Source organism: Canis aureus, chromosome 22, assembly GCF_053574225.1.
Source record: "Canis aureus isolate CA01 chromosome 22, VMU_Caureus_v.1.0, whole genome shotgun sequence".
Taxonomy (NCBI): domain Eukaryota; kingdom Metazoa; phylum Chordata; class Mammalia; order Carnivora; family Canidae; genus Canis; species Canis aureus.
Window position 1 is genome coordinate 8,523,530 of NC_135632.1, and position 17,803 is coordinate 8,541,332.

The following is a 17,803-nucleotide window of genomic DNA, read 5'->3' on the forward strand; positions in this document are numbered from 1 at the left end:
TAATCCAAGAAAGAAAAAAATGCAAATACTTTGTTGATTTTTAAATCAAGTAATATAGAAATGTATTCTCCTTGTAAATAATAATTTAAATATTTTCCTTTAAATATAATCCTCTCTCTTCTCAGAGAAGAAGTTTTAAGTTTTTAATTTGATATGTGCCCTTCTGGGCACTTCCTTAAGTGTGTATAGACATCTATATGTATACCAGGAAAAATATTTTTTAATTTTGTGTGTTTTAAAACATAAATGAATTATATTCATAATAGAAAAAAATGCTTCAATTAAAATGAAGGAAGTAGACTTCTAGGCAATGATATATAAAGGTCTCTAAGAAATGTAGTTGAGGAATAAAGGCAAGGTACAAAATAATACAAGCCATATGATAGCCCTGCCTTAATATTTCTAAATGTGGATTTCAAACCTAAACAGAATACCACTCTAACTATCGAAAGGCATTGTGGCTTTGCAACTGTAAAGTCTCAAACAAGACCTAACAGTGATAGATATCCCAGTAAATGATGATACATAAATCAATGGCAAAGACTCTTTTTCCTTTCCTTGTGAACTGCAACTGTAGCCAAGCTACTCTATTTATTTGTTCCAAAAATTTTGACATTTAGTGATATTAATATGAGAGCTCAGGTTCGTCCTTTTTGGTTATGAATAGTTTCTTGACATTTCTAGAAGATATATAGAATAAAAAGAAGTAATTTCTAGGATTTATAACCTACTGAGTGTAGAGAAAATATGTGAAAATTTAAACAACAGTACAAAACTGTGAGGTTAATTGCCAGACCTGGACATAGCCGGTGAATTCAGAAACAGAAAGGTGTCTATAGGCTGAAATAATCAAGGAGAATCTACTGAAGAGGTAGAGTTTCAGGAATCTTGAAAAATGGGGAAAATTTGGATTAAACAAGGAAGGGAGAAGGAGAATGTGGAAATATCAGGCTGGGGAATGGGTGTGCATATGATCTGATGAATTCAGAAAGCTCACATTGTGGAAAAAGGAGGTAAATAATATTTATTAAATGCTGACTGTGTACCAGACTCCTTAGATGTCCCTGAGCTCCTCTATAATGTGTGCTGTTTTGTCTAATTTTCACAACTTCCAAGAGTGATTATCATTTTATAAGTGAAGAAATTGAGCTCCACAATTACACACAGGTTACACAGCTGGTAAATGGCAAAGTTAAGTTAGAGCTCTCTGATTCTGGGGTTCAGGTGTGCCCCCACCACCACCACCCTAGCCCCTCACTGTATCCACAATAAGTCAACTTCCCAGAAGGAAGGAGTCCTGTAAGTGAATTATGGAGATGAACGTGGAATATCAGATTGGGGCCTAGATTATGGAGCATCTTGAATCTCAACTAATTTGGAATAACTTAAAGTATTAAATGACAAAGACTTTAACATCTAGAGGACTGAATCATTAAAATTAACATGTAATGAAGAATCTGGGAATGGCATGTAGTAGAATGGACTGGAACAGTGAGAAAGGAGAGTCTGGAGAATAAACCAGAGATGATTCCTATAACCTAGGAAAAGATAATAATTGTCAGGGGATGATGGATGATCTGGGTAGCCCATTTATCCAGTAATTCAAGCAAGCTCTAATCCTGGCCAAGCACCCGTATTCTCTATGGGTTGGTTGCGAAACATTTCACCCAACCTGACTCAGAAAAACTAAATGCATTCAGAGTGGAAATGACGTATGTGTAGATGAAACACATGATGGGCTCTTATGCAACTCTGATTTATGTAAATGGACACAAACAAAGGAAGATAGCCTGGATTATAAAAGAAAGGCAGACATCACTCACTTAGGCTCTCCAGGCTTAGGGCTTGAAAATGAAGGCCCTTTTACCATTATTCTTTCTGGCTTTTATTAGTTCTCCAGGTTGGGCAAAAGATAGGCACTACAGTATAGGCATCAAAGAAACCACTTGGAACTACGCTCCTACTGGTAAAAATATGCTCAATGGGAAGCCTTTTTCAGAAGATCAGTAAGTAATCCCTTTGCAGTGAAATGGTTACTATCAGAAACAGGAGATGGTAATGATTATTCATAAAATGCTGGTGAAGAATTTCCCACGATTGACACTTTAAGGATACATTTGCTATTAGAACTGCTTCCTTTGTTTCCTTGTAAGCATGGCATGGAAAGCAGATGTCATCAGAAATCAGAAATTCTTCCTTCTTAGAATTGCTGCCACTCTTGTCATCGTGACACGTTATTTTAGGGATCATCTCTACTTCTGCGTTTTCTCATCAATTTTGTTTGTGTGGGGGTCAAGATATAAATCAACACTCTTCCTTCTGAAATGGAGGGTATGACAGAGATTCTAACATTGCAGCTGTGTTTCTTGATTTCTCTTTTCAAATATTTGGGAGGGAGAAATCTAGAGGTTACGTGTGGGGTTTGGATTTATCATGTTTGTTGGCCCAAATGACCCTAAGTCTACCAGCAAATCCACAAACCCATTTAAATGTGTAAACAATTCTAAGTCATGGGGATCAATCTAATGCTCCAGATCTAAAGTCCCCTTCAAGTGGGGTTAGAAGCCTTTTTATGTGGCTCAGTATGAAGAATTTGGTTAAGTCTTGTAAACAAAAATGCCAAGTTTATCACTTGCTACATTTGTATTTGATCCCTTCATCACAGACTCCAATGTTCTCCTTGCCTATAACACCTTTTTTGATTCCCTTCACATTTTCTCCAGTGGCTGAGACTGGAAACAGTCTTTAGTCTTTTAGTTTCAGTTGATTTAATCGTTTTGTTCTTTCCTGTCAAACTTTGTTAAAGTTCTCCCTTTTTGTTTCTTTGTTGATTTTTTACAGAGAGTTTCATTCCCACATATATCTACAACGAAGCCAAGACAGGATAGGATCTGTCTATAAAAAGGCTTTGTATTTTCAGTATACCAATGACACATTTCAAACAATCATTGAAAAGCCATCCTGGCTGGGATTTTTAGGTCCAATAATTAAGGCAGAGACTGGAGACATGATTTACGTTCATGTAAAAAATTTTGCTTCAAGAATATATAGTTTCCATCCTCATGGACTCACCTACACTAAAGACAATGAAGGTAAGTGGATCCTTTTTTCTTAAATTCCTGAGCCATTGCTAATGGGAAGTATTGACCCAATACCTCAGGGAAAGCAGGGTAATTATCAGCTGGGAGTAGTTTGGGGTGAATACAGACTCTTCTTTTTGATGTCTTTAAAGCTTCAACCCAAGACAGTCCTTCTCCAATTTCTCATCTTGGGTAAGTACTCACCTTTGTGCAATTCCTAGGAAAGAAAACACACTTTTCGCCAACAATAATAATAATAACAATACAAACTAATGTAATTCATGGCTTAATGGATAAAGCATGGATCACATTCAATTTTTTTTTTTTTTTTTTTTTTGTGGGAGACACTCATGAGCAAATGTTAGGTTGGCAGAAATCCTATTCTACCTCCACCTCATTTCATTTTCTAATGGATGGGGATTTTCCTCTTGAAAATATCAGTGTCAAGAGAAACCATTATTTTCCAGAAATACTATTCTACTCCCACCTCACTTTATTTCCCAATGGGTGAGGATTATCCTCTTGAAAACATCAGTGTCAAGAGAAATCATTATTTTCCAGACAGTTTTTGTCTGCTACACATCTACACTCACAGCTGCCTAAAAATATTGGGAAAAGAAAAGGAAAAGAAAGCCAACGAATAAGGTTTATGTTCAACATGGAGCAGAAGCATCCTGAAAGATGGGTAGATACGAGAGGTTGGCCATGCTTCAAAGTGTTCTATTGAATGTAGGAACTTTATTCATAGTTATGAGGACTCTAGCCTCAAGAGATAAAGATCTGAGGCAAAATTCTAGGAAAAGAAGAAAGAAAGAAGAGAAAGGCTCCAGACTCAGAACTGGGGTAATAGCTCAGGGTAACATATGCAATGCAGACGGCCACTTTTGGTTTCCAGTGGTCTACTTGGAGGACACATGAATGTCTCTTAATGCCCTGGGTCCCAAGTCTGAAGAAAATATGGAAGGCAACTCTCGTGCCTAGATTTATGTATGTGAAGTCCAAGTATACAGTAGACAAACAGTAAATATTTTTGGAATCCATCAATGGATTCCACCATTGATGGATTCATTACATCAACAGTCTGTAATGATACTGCCTGTCTCATTCCAGTTTAGTCTAGAAACTAGACAAGCTGGGCATTCATGTGGAAGTCAGCTAAGGAAGAAGAGACAGGAGGCAGGAAAAAAGGAGGGAGAAATGCACACTTGATTCTAAAGATACAAATTAACCTACACTTATGGCTTAATACAGAAAGCATGAGTCACATTCAAAATAGTGTTTGCCCAGTGGTTACTGTGACCACAGTGTGGATTATGTTTTGTAGGCGCTCTCTATCCTGATAACACGACGGATGAGCAAAAGGAAGACGACCGTCTGCAGCCAGGGGCACGATACACTTACAAGTGGTATGTAGAAGAAAATCAGGGGCCTGGACCCAATGACAGTAACTGCGTGACAAGGATTTACCACTCCCATGTAGACACTCCAAAAGACGTGGCTTCGGGTCTCATTGGACCAATTCTGACTTGCAAAAGAGGTAACATGTTAAAACATGTTTTAAAAAATCTCATGGTAGCAATAGAACCAGAATAAGTGGGCTCTCCCCTGCTCTCCTAGTGGAGATGTTATCTATCAAATAAGCTCCATTTTCCACCTTGATCTTGATTTCCAGTCAAGAAAGTAAAGTTGCCCTCTCAGACTCTGAGCAGTGGATGGCGATGGTGAGTCCAAGACCTCTGTTCAAGTCCAGTGATGCAGGTTGGTCACTAGGTGGTAGTCCAACCCAGCAGACTTCACTTTAGCCAACTTCTCTCCAAATGACTGACCCCTTTCTTGTATAGAGGAGAGTTGAATCAGCAGAGTAGAAGAAAGTAGGAAGAGGAGAGAGGCCGTGGGCCTGTTCCTTAGAGTTCTGTCCCTCGGTGTGCAAGATTAAGTTGAATCAGTTAGAATCACCGGTTTATTTCATAGCAAAAATAATTGGTGCAAAGAGCAAGTTTTGTTGTTCTTAATGTTTCAGGCACGCTGGATGGAGACATGGAAAAAAATATCGACAGATCTTATGCTTTGCTGTTTTCTATAACTGATGAAAACAAAAGCTGGTATATCAATGACAATATTAATACATATACTGAATCCGGCAAAGTTAATGCCAGTGATCCTGACTTCAAGGAGAGCAACCTCATGCACTGTAAGATTAAAGAAAGCTTTCCTATTCAGAATATCCTATAACTCTAACTTCTGTGATTCTACTTAGTGATTTTCTTTTGTTCAAGTTTGTGTGGTTGAGTTTACGTTTTCCAGTCTTTCACTCAGGTTATTGCTGGTTGATATGCAAGGCAGCTAGTAAATCTTGCTGGTTTGCAAAGTTTCGTAGCATGTAAAGTTAGGTAGATGCATTAGTTTTCTGAAGTCCGATCTTGATCAAAAGTAGATGGTAAAAACAGGAAAGATGTAATTTTAAGGTGATAAAATCTTATGGAAGAATAAAAACATAACGGAGCAGATATTCAATGAAAATGTGTTTCTAAAAGAAAAATGCGTTTCTATATAGGATTTTTCAGAAAAGATACTCTTATTCTCTCAGTCATCCATCCTTATTCTCTGCTTTCTGGGACTTAGATTCTTTTTATTCTTTTCCCCTCATCTCTGCTCTCTGACTTTCAGCTCACTTTTCCTCCTCTTGCCTGTAACTCTTTATGCTCTTAAGACTTCTAATTAGATACAAAATTATGGCCTTTTCTTGTGTGAAAGACCAATCAAATCCCATGGTAGATTATGTATGAGAATAAAGTTGACATTATGAGGTTTAAGAGGAAGTGTGCAGAATGTGCAGCATATGGTCCTCATCTACTGTGAAAAATTAGTCATGTTTGTTTCGTGGGCTCAGTCAGTAGAGCTTGCAACTCTTGATATCAGGGTCATGAGTTCAAGCCCTGTGTTGGGGGTAAAGTTTACTTGAAAAATAAATTAAATAAAACATATATTTGTTTTCAGCGGTAAATGGATATATGTACGGAAATCTGCCCAATCTCACCATGTGTGCTGAGGACAGGGTCATGTGGCATTTTGTTGGCATGGGTGGTGTGTTGGACACACACCCCATCTATCTGCACGGACAAACTCTGATATCTCGGAATCACAGAAAGGACACCATTACCGTCTTCCCTGCTTCGCTGCAAGAAGCCTTCATGGTAGCCAAAGGCCCTGGAGAGTGGAAGCTGAGATGTCAGATACATGGTAGGAATTTATGACCTTTACACAGAACTTTCAAGGTTACAACCCATCACAAACGCCTTGTCTTCCAAATGGAAAAACTGATTTCTAGGAAGGTGATGGGATTGCTTTTTTGGAAAGTCAGTGATGGGATCAGAACTAGAACCCAGGTCTCTGACAAATAACACCATAATAATGAACCCTTCTAGGTATATCAGGGTGTTTTGTTTTATTTTTACAAAAAAATTTTTATACTTTTTAGCCGGTGAGCCCTACAGAAAGGCTGAATGTCAGAGCAGGTATTTTTACTGTTTATTTTTAGGTGAGGTAATGAGTTTCAAGAGGTTAAAACACTGTCCAAAACCCTATAAGAAGAATTGCCAGGATTCTTGCGGGACCAAACAATACTAATCCAGAACTCAAGAAACCTCTGTATTTTCATTTATTTCCCTCTTCAGTCAACACTCTCCACTGAATAATACAATGGCCAGTTATGAAGTTATTAATCTTTTCTAAACTTAAATGTGACCAAACTCTACATACAATCATGCAAATGTTTTCTTACCTTTTCAATCGAAAAACATGGTTTTATTAGAACCGAAGAATTTAACTTTTTTGTGTACGAAAATGGGGTTTACTTTTGTGATCAAATCTGTCTTCTTAGTCCCATACTTTGGTTAGAATCATGCTTCCACTAATTATTTAAATAAGTACACAGCAAGTAGTTATCAGGACTTCCTGTGTGCTGGAGCCCTCCCAGCGCTCTGGGGAAAAGGAGAACCCCTTGCAGCTACTGCAACTCGAGGACTGAATTTAATAGTAAAAAATCTCTCACTTAAAAAGAAATATCATTTTCAGGTGAAAATGTATGCTCAGCCCGACTCTTCCGATTTACTTACTTTGCAGATGGTGACTTCATGCCAGGTCTGGCCCTCAACTCTGCAGTAGGGTCAGCCCTAGGCACAATTGAGAAACTTCTGAGAGTTCCTTGGCTGATCTGATTGACTCCATAGCTTTCTCGTGTGTTTCATTCTCTTCCTGTATCCTCAAGTTGTGTGTGGTTTTTCAAATTTACTTCCACCCTGTTTAAAATTTTTATTTAAAATTTATTAAATTTAAAATAAAATAAAATAAAATAAAATTTATTAAATTTTTATTTTATCTTACTAGTAATCACAGGAATACATGACTAGACTTTGCCTGGAAAGAAAGGAAGGATGGAAAGAGGAAGGAATAAGGTAGGGGGAGAAGTAGGAGGAGGACAGAAGACAGAAGAAGTAAAAATCTAATGTGATGTGTGGGAGCCAGCTCACATCAGCGCAAGAGGGCTGATAGTTAAGTCAGTCAGCTGGTAAACTCTGGAACTTCAAATTGGCCATGGTGGGAGTGTTTAGACCACAAAAATTAGCAAATAAATCAAATATTGTGTTTTTTTGTCTTTAGAGAGCTGGTTTAAGAACAATACCATTAGTCCAACCCTCCCATCGCCATCCTCGTTCCTCCCCAGAGAGTAAATACTGGGTGTGAGTACTTGAACACCTGTTTACTATGCATTCTCACATAATATACAAGAACATATAGAAACAAAAACACATTGCTATATTTCGTTTTGTTTTACATAAGTAGATCACTCTGCATAAAATTTTCTGCTGTTGCTTTCTTCACTCTTCATTATGTTTTGAAATCTTTTCCATGACATTCCCCATACATCTAACTTCTTTTACACTGTTGTATAGTTTTCCACATTGGGGATGTATCCTAAGTTATTTACCCATCTGCCTACCGATAGCTATTTAAATTGCTTTCACATTTTTTGCATTAACATCTTTTTATTGGATCTTTTTATATATGTGCAAATATTTCTCTTGGTGACTACCAAGGATTGAAATTATGTAATGGAAGGTTTGTAGTTTTAACAAATGCTGCCAGATTGCCTTCCAAAACGTCTATCCTAGTTTACACTCCCACCGACAGTGCTCTGAAATCAAAGCACAGGACTGATGCCCTCATGGAAAGGTACCTGCCTTGATTTTCTTCCTGCCTGCTGACTAGTTAATCTAATAAATCAGCTAATTCATTAGCGGCCAATGGTAGTAATTTCGTATCCCTGAGGAGAGTTGTTTTTGGCCAAATAGACTCTAAAATTCTTCATGGTAGACAGGCACCGTCTTCATCTAGGGACTGGTCCAATGCTGGTGATTATTCTCCGGTAATATGTATTCCTCTAATGTTCATCTTCACATCGTGCTTTTCTGTATTTGTTTCATACGTTTTAGGTTATTACACAGATTCCATAAGTAAAATGCATCCAATATCTCAAAAAAGAAAAAGTTGCAGTATTGTTGGTTAAAATATAAAATATGTGTGGAATAAGAGAAATGTCTTAGTAACAATCTCTACTTGGGTTTACTGTTTTCCAGATAGTATACAGGCCTTTTTCAACGTAAGGAATTGTCACAAATGTTCAAAACACATTACTGCGACACATGTTGTATATTACTATATTGCTGCTGAAACAATTGTTTGGAACTATGCTCCCTCTGGTGTAGACTACTTCACTAAAAAAAATTTAACAGCAGCTGGAAGGTAATAATTCAGTGATTGAAATATTTATGATTAAATAAAGATAATGGAACTTTTTTGTAACCAGCTACTCCTGAAAAGGATTTAGGCATCTTATAATTAAAATATATTGATAAAACAAGGATAGAAAAATAATTATTAGTTTTTTAAGATTTTATTTATTTATTCATGAGAGACACACACAGAGAGAGAGAGAGAGAGAGGCAGAGACACAGGCAGAGGCAAAAGCAGGCCCCATGTGGGGAACCCGACCCGACGTGGAACTCGAACCCAGGACTCCAGGATCACGCCCTGAGACACAGGCAGCACTAAACCACTGAGCCACCCAGGGATCCCCCAAAGATAATTATATCAATAATTAGAAAATACCGAATCTAAGGATCATTACCACACACAATTTTTCTCTAAATGTCTCAATAGCCAGTGCAAAATAAAACATACAGTTCATTTTTTTCCTAGCAATAAATTAATTTTATTAAATTAAATTTAAATTGATTTATTATATATAGTTCTGAGACATAGTGGATAATGTTATCAATAACAATTTTATAAAAATTCAAAAACATTCCTCATGCATAATTTATGCTTTCCTGCTAAGATCTGAAGATATAATTAATTTCCACTGATATTTTTTATTACTTTTTTTACTCTTTCCTGTGACTATTTTAGTAACCAAAAACTAAGACCAAAATATATTACTGTGGCATCAGAATTTAAAAGTGCTCAAAAAGTTTTTCTGATAGTCCAACGGTTATAATTATATCTGCCAACTCAAAGATTACAAGAATTTTAATCCTTCTAGTCTATTGTATGAAAGTTATATGTCAGAAGATATCAAGTTCTAAAATCACCAGGCAGTGTTTCCCATGGTATTTATTTTTCTCTAATTTACCCACAGAAAATTTGAGAAAACTGAGAATGCTTTATCAAGTGAATATTTATTCTCTTATATTTTAAGTTCATCAATAAATTTTTCATTCTGTGTGATGGAAATTTTGTATTAACTGTATGAAGGGTATCTGGGCTTAGAGCAAAAATTAGATTCAGAGTTAGGTACAACTCTCATTTTATATTGACTAAAATAAGTATGAATTAATAGATTTTTTTTCAGCTTGCTTGATTGTCCTGGCTATGGAATTCTACTACTACTTCACTGCTAGGGATCACTTTTTCTCAGGGGACTCCATTTAATTTTATTGTAATATAATTTTAAAATAAGAATGACATCTCCGATCTTAATATTCTTGAATCTCAGCACATAGTTGTTTTAGAGGTGGTGTTTGTTACTACCTGACTGAAAAAATACCAGAAGAAAGTATGTGGATAAACCACCAGGTAGACAGACATGAGTTCTCGTGTACACATGCATAGATAAAAGACTGAAAAGAAATCCACAGAAAGTGTTGCAGTGGTTATATGCAGATAATGGGATTCTGAAGATTTTAATTTGGGGGGGGGTCAGTTTTCTTCTTATTTTCCAAATTTTCAATGATGAGCATGCACTGTTTCTGTAAATAAATTACAAGTAATTTAAAAACAGATGTATGTAGATTCTGGCCTTCTTTCCGAATGATCACTGTTAATTGAAAAGTCCTTTGCCTGTTTACTTTCTCTGCACAGTGAATCTCAGCTGTATTTTGAAAAAAGCCCAACTAGAATTGGAGGAACTTACAAAAAACTAGTTTACCGTGAATACACGGATGCTTCCTTCCAAAAACAGAAGGCGAGAGAAAAGCACCTTGGAATCCTTGGTAAAATTCTCTTTATAGCATAAACATCATTTATACATATCCTGTGCAATCAAAATGGTGTTCACATCTCACAGTTTTAGAGATTTCAGCTGTCATCTTATAACCTTATGGAAACAATACACTCTGATTCACCTAATGTTAAACTACATTCTTTTGTTCCTATATATCCAATAAGATTAAGATATTCATGTGATCTCAAGTGATGTCCTAAGACCCGGAACCATCTAGAGCTCTTGCAGTTGGATGCATCTCTGGTTCATGGCATCATCTCTTTGTTCCTAGAAGAAAGTCACTCAAGTAACACACCTGACAATTATGTCTGTGAAAACTGAGCACAATTACCAGTTCTGTTGGTTTCTAGGCCCTATTATTAAGGCAGAAGTGGGACAGATCATCAAGATCACTTTTTATAACAAGGCTTCCGTGCCACTCAGCATTCACCCTCATGGACTACGTTACAACAAGAACAACGAGGGCTCGTTCTACAAAACCCCTGGAAGACGTAAGTAGCACTCGAGGGAGCCCAAGCAAGCCACACTGCAATATGATGTCAGCTAGAAAGTAAAATTCCTCCTCAAGTCGTTATGCAGCCCACTTTTCAATTCATAACAGCTCTGTGTCCTTATTATGGTGGTAATTTCTTCAGCCCCTTTCAGCTGTCACCCAAAGGTGCTCCAAGGTGAGCCAGATACAGTGCTTGCTCTCAGAGATCGCACAGTCTAGACTAGGGCACTTCTGGTCCTAGGTCCTATTTTAGAAATATTCATTTCTTACTAGGTACTCCTCCACCCTCCTCACATGTAAATCCTGGGAGGACATTTGTCTATACGTGGGAAATTCCAAGAGACGTGGGTCCTACCTCCACGGATCCCAACTGCCTGACCTGGTTATACTATTCCTCGGTAAATATGACAAAAGATGTCAACAGTGGCCTTGTAGGGCCTCTCCTCGTGTGCAGAAATGGAACTCTTGGAAAGAATGGCAAACAGGTGAGTCATGGACCTATGTCCAGATATGCCTTGGTGAGAGGTTGCCTGAGACAGAACTACAGAGGAAAAACAATGCGGCAATGGGCAGTTTCAATTTCTTCTGTGTGCTGATTCTCACGTTCTCTCGTTTTCTCAACTTCAGACCTGTATCTTTCTCTACCCAATGAGCCCTCACCGTAGCATGTTCCAGACACCTTGAATTCCTTTTGACTGCTTGATCTCTTCCTCTCCCTCCAGACAACCACTGCCTGCCTCTCTCTCCTCTACTCTGTCTCTTAGTTGATGACTCCACCCAAGCTAGGACTTCCATCAACAACTCCTTTCTCACCTCCAACATTTAGTCACCAAACTCCCAATACCATTGCCTTATTTGAGGGACCATCACCTCTTTCTGAATTCCTTTAACCTTCTCACTCCCATTTCTACTCTCACCTTATTTCAACATAGCTCCAGATCCCTTCCTTTCAAATCCAACAATAGCACTCTCTACACGAAAAATTCCTCTGCAGTTCGTGGACTCTGAAGTCAGCACATCAGACCCTGTTGATCCCTCCAGATTCATGCCTTGTGTGCAATTCTGGTTCTGCTGCAGAACTGGCTTGTTAGTCCCTGAGTAAGAAAGGCTAATTTACATCTCTTTGATTTTGTCCTCTTCTTTCTCTCCGGACTCACCTTTCCTCACTGCTTTTGCCCGTTAAAAGGGGAGATGTTTTTATTTTTTATTTGTTAAGATTTTATTTATTTATTTGAGAAAGAGAGTATAAGCAGAGGGAGGGGCAAATGGAGAGGGAAATATACCCAGGAATCTTTTTTTTTTTTAAGATTTTTTTTTTTATTCATGAGAGGCACACAGAGAGAACCAGAGACATAGGCAGAGGGAGAAGCAGGCTCCCTGCAGGGACCCCAATGCAGGGCTCGACCCCAGGTTCCCGGAATCACAACTTAAGCCAAAGGCAGATGCTCAACATTGAGCCACCCACGTGCCCCAAAAGGGGAGACGTTTTTAAAACTCCTACTGAAGGTCCCTTCCTGCCCTTCAGACAATATTCACTGACTAAAGTGGTTTCTGCAGGTTACCATAGTTCCCTGTGTATTTTTTCTATTGGAACACTTATCTATTCAATTATATTTGTCAGCCTTTCTGTCCCACTAGACCATAAATTCCTTGAAACCATACACAAGGTTTTATTAATTTTTTGTAATAATCACAGCCCCTCTCTGGCATGTAGTAGGTACTCAATAAATGTTTGAGTAATGAATTTCCCTTGTTCCCCATTCACAAGTGATCTAATATCCAATTTCTTTTTTGCATTTGTAATTTATAAGGTAATAAAGCCTAATAAATCTCCCCAAATAAATATATATATAACTGAATGTATATTTTATTTGAAAATGACTGGGTGGCAGGCACTGAGGGGGGCACTTGACGGGATGAGCACTGGGTGTTATTCTGTATGTTGGCAAATTGAACACCAATACAAAATAAATTTCTTATTAAAAAAATAATAAATAAAAAATCATAATCAGAAAAAAAGAAAATGAGATGATATATTAACAGGCATCCACAGAATAGAAGCATTACAAATCTCATAATTCTTATAGTACATATATAATTTCTTCATAAATGCTAAAAATGCAGACTTTCTAGAATTGAAAACATTTTATTTAACTCACTTTCTACAAAGCATCCTATGAAAAGCCACTATAATCGCCTATGATCATACAGTTTAATGAAGTTCAGCAGTATGAATTCCCAGAGTAAAAGCTTTATATGAAAACAGCTGTAGATAATTCTCCTAACTTCATTCTGTGATCAATCCATTCAGTGGGATTCATGCCTTTATCCATGCTGGGGTTTTCCAGGAGTATCAAAAAACTTTGTATAGGAAATCCTGTATGCAGATCAACTATCTGACTAGATCTTGTATACAGAGCATTAAGATTTGGGGGCTATTTCTTTTTCTATTCTTATTCACAGAAAGGAAAAGACAAAGAGTTTTACCTGCTTGCCACGATATTTGATGAAAATGAAAATTATCTCTTGGATGAAAATATCAAAACATTTATCAAAAACCCTGAAAATGTGAATAAAAAGGATCCAGACTTCAAAGAGTCCAACAAGATGCACTGTAAGGGAACATACAATTTACAAGATACACATATTAAGCACTTGTTTTATTTCATTATGTCTAAAGAATTACAGATTAAAAAAGACCTACATTTTTGCCCCCAAGGGCTGACTAATATGTTTCACGTTTATTTTAAAGATAATTTCTGAATAAAAATATTATCTACTAGGATGATTACGTTACATGCAGTTTACTGAATATTTAACAATGTCTTGTTGGTGGACTATATTGTTTAGCTATTACTAAATGTGAGGTAGAAAAGTCATGTATTTTTCTACTGTCAAATTAATGACATAGGTGGGTGGAATGTTTATTGAGTTGGTTAGTTAGCTGACTGGTTGTTTGGTTGGTTTTTGAAGACTGCAAGTGTAGGGGGAAAGGTCTAGAGTCTAGAGACTCGGACTCTGATCTTAACTGTTCCAAGTATTAGCTTAATGACACTGGACAAGTAATTGCTTCTTTGGCATTAGTTTCTTCGTATCTAAAAGGAAGGAGTTAATTCAGATAATCTTGAGATTCTTACATGATTGAGCTGCCTTATGATTAATCCTTTGTGGAATTTGAAGGGATGCCAATTATAAAAAAATTAAATATTCTTTTCTTTGTCACAAATGTCTTCTAGCCATAAACGGATACATGTATGGAAATCTGCCTGGATTGGATATGTGCTTAGGAGACAACGTTTCATGGCACGTTCTTAGTGTGGGATCCGTAAAAGACTTACATGGGATATATTTTTCAGGAAATACCTTTACTTCCTTAGGATCAAGGGATGACACCATAGCTCTGTTTCCCCACACCTCCCAGACACTTTTTATGACACCCGATTCCATAGGTAAGTAGTAGATCTTCTCTTTTAGACTGAAACATGTCAAGATTATGAAAAGCAGTGTCTTTACATGCGCTGAATATTGTTTGTACAGAAAAAAAGGAACTCATATGTAAGCAATACTTAAAAAGCCTTTCCCCTGCTCCATTTAATTTATAGGAGCGGTAATATAGCATTTCCCAGGTCACAAAATCACCTTCACCCCTCTCGGTTTTCTCTTCCTGGCCTCCAGACTCTAAATCAACCCACACTCCTCAAAAGTGATGAAGATTTTTTTTTTTAAATCTGCTTTCACTCTATTATCTACTCCATTTCTTATTCTTCTATCCATTTGTTTCCCAGACCTGCCTTCTGCTTTTGCCTTTTCTCTAGCCCTCTCCTTGCTGGCTTAGCATTCTAGGGAAATGTTCTCATTTCAGTGAGGTCAATTGCTGGGGCAAAAATTTTTTAAAAGGCACCCCCTATTAGAAAATTGCTAGAGGGGATCCCTGGGTGGCGCAGCGGTTTGGCGCCTGCCTTTGGCTCAGGGTGTGATCCTGGGGACCCGGGATCGAATCCCATGTCGGGCTCCCAGTGCATGGAGCCTGCTTCTCTCTCTGCCTCTCTCTCTCGCTGTGTGCCTATCATAAATAAAAAATTAAAAAAAATTTTTTAAAAAGAAAGAAAATTGCTAGAGGCATCAGAGGAGCCTCCCCTCTGCTCTGAGCTTAATACCACCATTTGTAAAATAGGGATTGCAATATTTTACAATCCACAAAAAGGAATAGACAGGGAGCAGGTGAGATAGATGTAGCACAAAATGCCTGGCATATGTTAGATGTTCAATAAAATCTTAGTTCCTTCGTTTATCCTGCAGATACACCTTCACCAAAATCAAATAAATAAATAAAATAAAAGTCCATACATCTTGGTCAAAAGCTAGTGGCACCAAATCAAACGCTGGCTATACAATAAGCTAGCTACTCCATAAATGCCACAGATTGGTATCTGAATTCTTTGTGACACCACAGATTCATTTGATTACATTTTCTATGTTTAAAAAGTTTTTCTTTTACTTTTCAAATAAATAGAACCTGTGATTAAGAGCACTGGCTCTCCTCTCTGCCCTGTGCCCTCGTTAGGTGGCAAGCAGTTTCCTGCCTCTGCCCGCCCCACTTCTTCCTCTCCTTTCCCTTGGAGACGTTTTCCTGGACTAAAAAAAAAAAAAAAAAAGAAAGAAAGAAAGAAAGAAAGAAAGAAAGAAAGAAAGAAAGAAAGAAAGAAAGAAAGAAAAAAGAAAAAGAAAAAATATTGCTGTGCTCGTCATCTCTTTCCTTAACAATATCAGCTGCAGTAAAAGTGTGGAGACACCTGCTATGTGTCAAGTGCTGTGCTACATGGGCGTCAGTTCATTCTAAACAAATACTTCTTCCCAAACCCTTGAGTCTGACGGGTTGATCCTTGCCAGTCTTCCTGAAAGACAACCTGAATTCAGGTGGAATTTACTGGTAGGAACCAGGCTGGAGTTTTTTCACTGTGGTCATTGCCTGGGGATTTGAAAGTGTGATTCTGAGGCTTTCTACTTCCTGTCACCACCCCGTCACCACCCCTCTGCTGCCACTCCGATCCAAGCTGCACCATCGCTCATGGATTACCCTCTCAGCATCCTAACAGGTCTCGTTCCTTCCACGCTTGCCCACTACCATCCGTTCTCAGCACAGCTGTCAGTGTCCCTATCACTCATCAGCTCAAAATCCCACAATGGCCCCCCATTTCACAGAGCCACAGAATTTCAGTGGCCCCCAGGCCCCCACCCCTCCCACCTGCACCAAGCTTGTCTCCTCTCCCACTTGCTCACTCCACTCCAGACACACAGGCCTCTTGAATGGTCTGCACACACGCCAAGCAGGCCCTCAGCTTGGGGATTTTGCTGTGTGTTTCCTCTACCTGGATTGCTCTTTCCCTGGGCCCAACACTCACTTCTCATCTTTGTCCAAGTGTCACCTCCCATCAAGGCCTACCTTGATCATCCCATAATATATTGCTCATTGCTCCCTGGAACTTCCCCCCGCCCCACCCCACCCCGCCCAGGATTCTCAATCCTTCTGACATGGTTCTGCCTTTCTCTTTAATCCATAGCGCTCATCAGCCTCCAACCTATGAAAACATCACCTGCTATGTCTTGTTTATCTCGACAATACCCACCATGCAATATAAACCCCCAGGGCAAGCATTTTCTTAACCATTTTGCTCACTGGTGTTTCCCAAGTGCCTAGAACAAGCCTGGCATGAAGAAGTATCTGTCAAATTAAGGGAAAAAAGAATCAATGGACTATCCTACTATATTACATTTGGGAGTATATGTCTTACAGATGACTTCTTAGAGAAAAGAAATCTCAATGCAAAGCTTTATGCATTCTTTTCTTACTCATCTTTAGGAACTTTTGATGTGGTTTGTATAACGACAGAGCACTATGAAGGAGGCATGAAACATAAATATGACGTGAGGCAATGTGCGGAGTCAAACCCTGATCAAACACAGTATGAGGAAGCAAAAACCATTTATATCGCTGCGGAGGAAATTGTGTGGGATTATTCTCCTAGCAGGAAGTGGGAGAAACGACTGCAGCATTTACAAGGAGAGAAGTATGGCAATAACTTCCGTCTCTAACCAACAAGAGTTCTTTCTGGGAGTCCTCCACCCTCTCTTTCCAGCCTTACAAAAATGTGTGAACGTGTGTGCATGTGTTGTGTATTTGTTTGCTATGTGAGTGATGGGTGTGTGCGTGGTAGGTGTGAGGATGCTTAGGATTCATCCCATTACAAATAACTTCACAATGTATCTGTGTGTCTTACCTTCAATTATAAATGGCTTCAATTCTTTCTAAAAATCTGTGTCACTTACTTCTGTGCTTTATTTCTTGCTGTGTTTCTTTTCATTCCTTGCATCCAGTCTGGCTGGTGTGTGTGATATCATCCAACCTGACCACTCTGAGGTGTAATAAACATCACTTCAACTACCTTTAACATTTGGCAGCAGTCAGGTTTTCCTTTTGTCTTCGTTTGTTTCTGTCAATCTCTCTTCTAGGAGCCTCTATTGGCAGACCCTTGTTTTTCTTTTTGTAGCACTTGATTTCTTTTTCTGATTTTCACTTTTACTATTTATTCATATATCAAAACTAAAATTTCATCCACAAAACATGTTTTAAAGTACAGAATTTATCCAACAGTCTTACCAGTATTAATA

At 38.1% G+C, this 17,803-nt stretch overlaps 1 protein-coding gene across 1 annotated transcript in view; it reads left to right on the plus strand.

The window, feature by feature from the left end:
• The first annotated feature begins 1,807 nt into the window (after nucleotides 1-1,807).
• LOC144293733 (ceruloplasmin-like) overlaps nucleotides 1,808-17,803 on the plus strand; it is a 29,770-nt gene continuing 13,774 nt past the window's right edge. Inside the window, exons 1-12 of the mRNA XM_077864735.1 lie at nucleotides 1,808-2,006; nucleotides 2,842-3,092; nucleotides 4,405-4,617; nucleotides 5,101-5,271; nucleotides 6,078-6,320; nucleotides 8,717-8,882; nucleotides 10,500-10,630; nucleotides 10,992-11,132; nucleotides 11,408-11,619; nucleotides 13,598-13,748; nucleotides 14,371-14,583; nucleotides 16,995-17,202. Of these exons, the coding sequence (XP_077720861.1) occupies nucleotides 1,852-2,006; nucleotides 2,842-3,092; nucleotides 4,405-4,617; nucleotides 5,101-5,271; nucleotides 6,078-6,320; nucleotides 8,717-8,882; nucleotides 10,500-10,630; nucleotides 10,992-11,132; nucleotides 11,408-11,619; nucleotides 13,598-13,748; nucleotides 14,371-14,583; nucleotides 16,995-17,202 (2,255 nt within the window). The 5' untranslated portion in view covers nucleotides 1,808-1,851. The remainder of the gene's footprint in view (nucleotides 2,007-2,841; nucleotides 3,093-4,404; nucleotides 4,618-5,100; nucleotides 5,272-6,077; nucleotides 6,321-8,716; nucleotides 8,883-10,499; nucleotides 10,631-10,991; nucleotides 11,133-11,407; nucleotides 11,620-13,597; nucleotides 13,749-14,370; nucleotides 14,584-16,994; nucleotides 17,203-17,803) is intronic.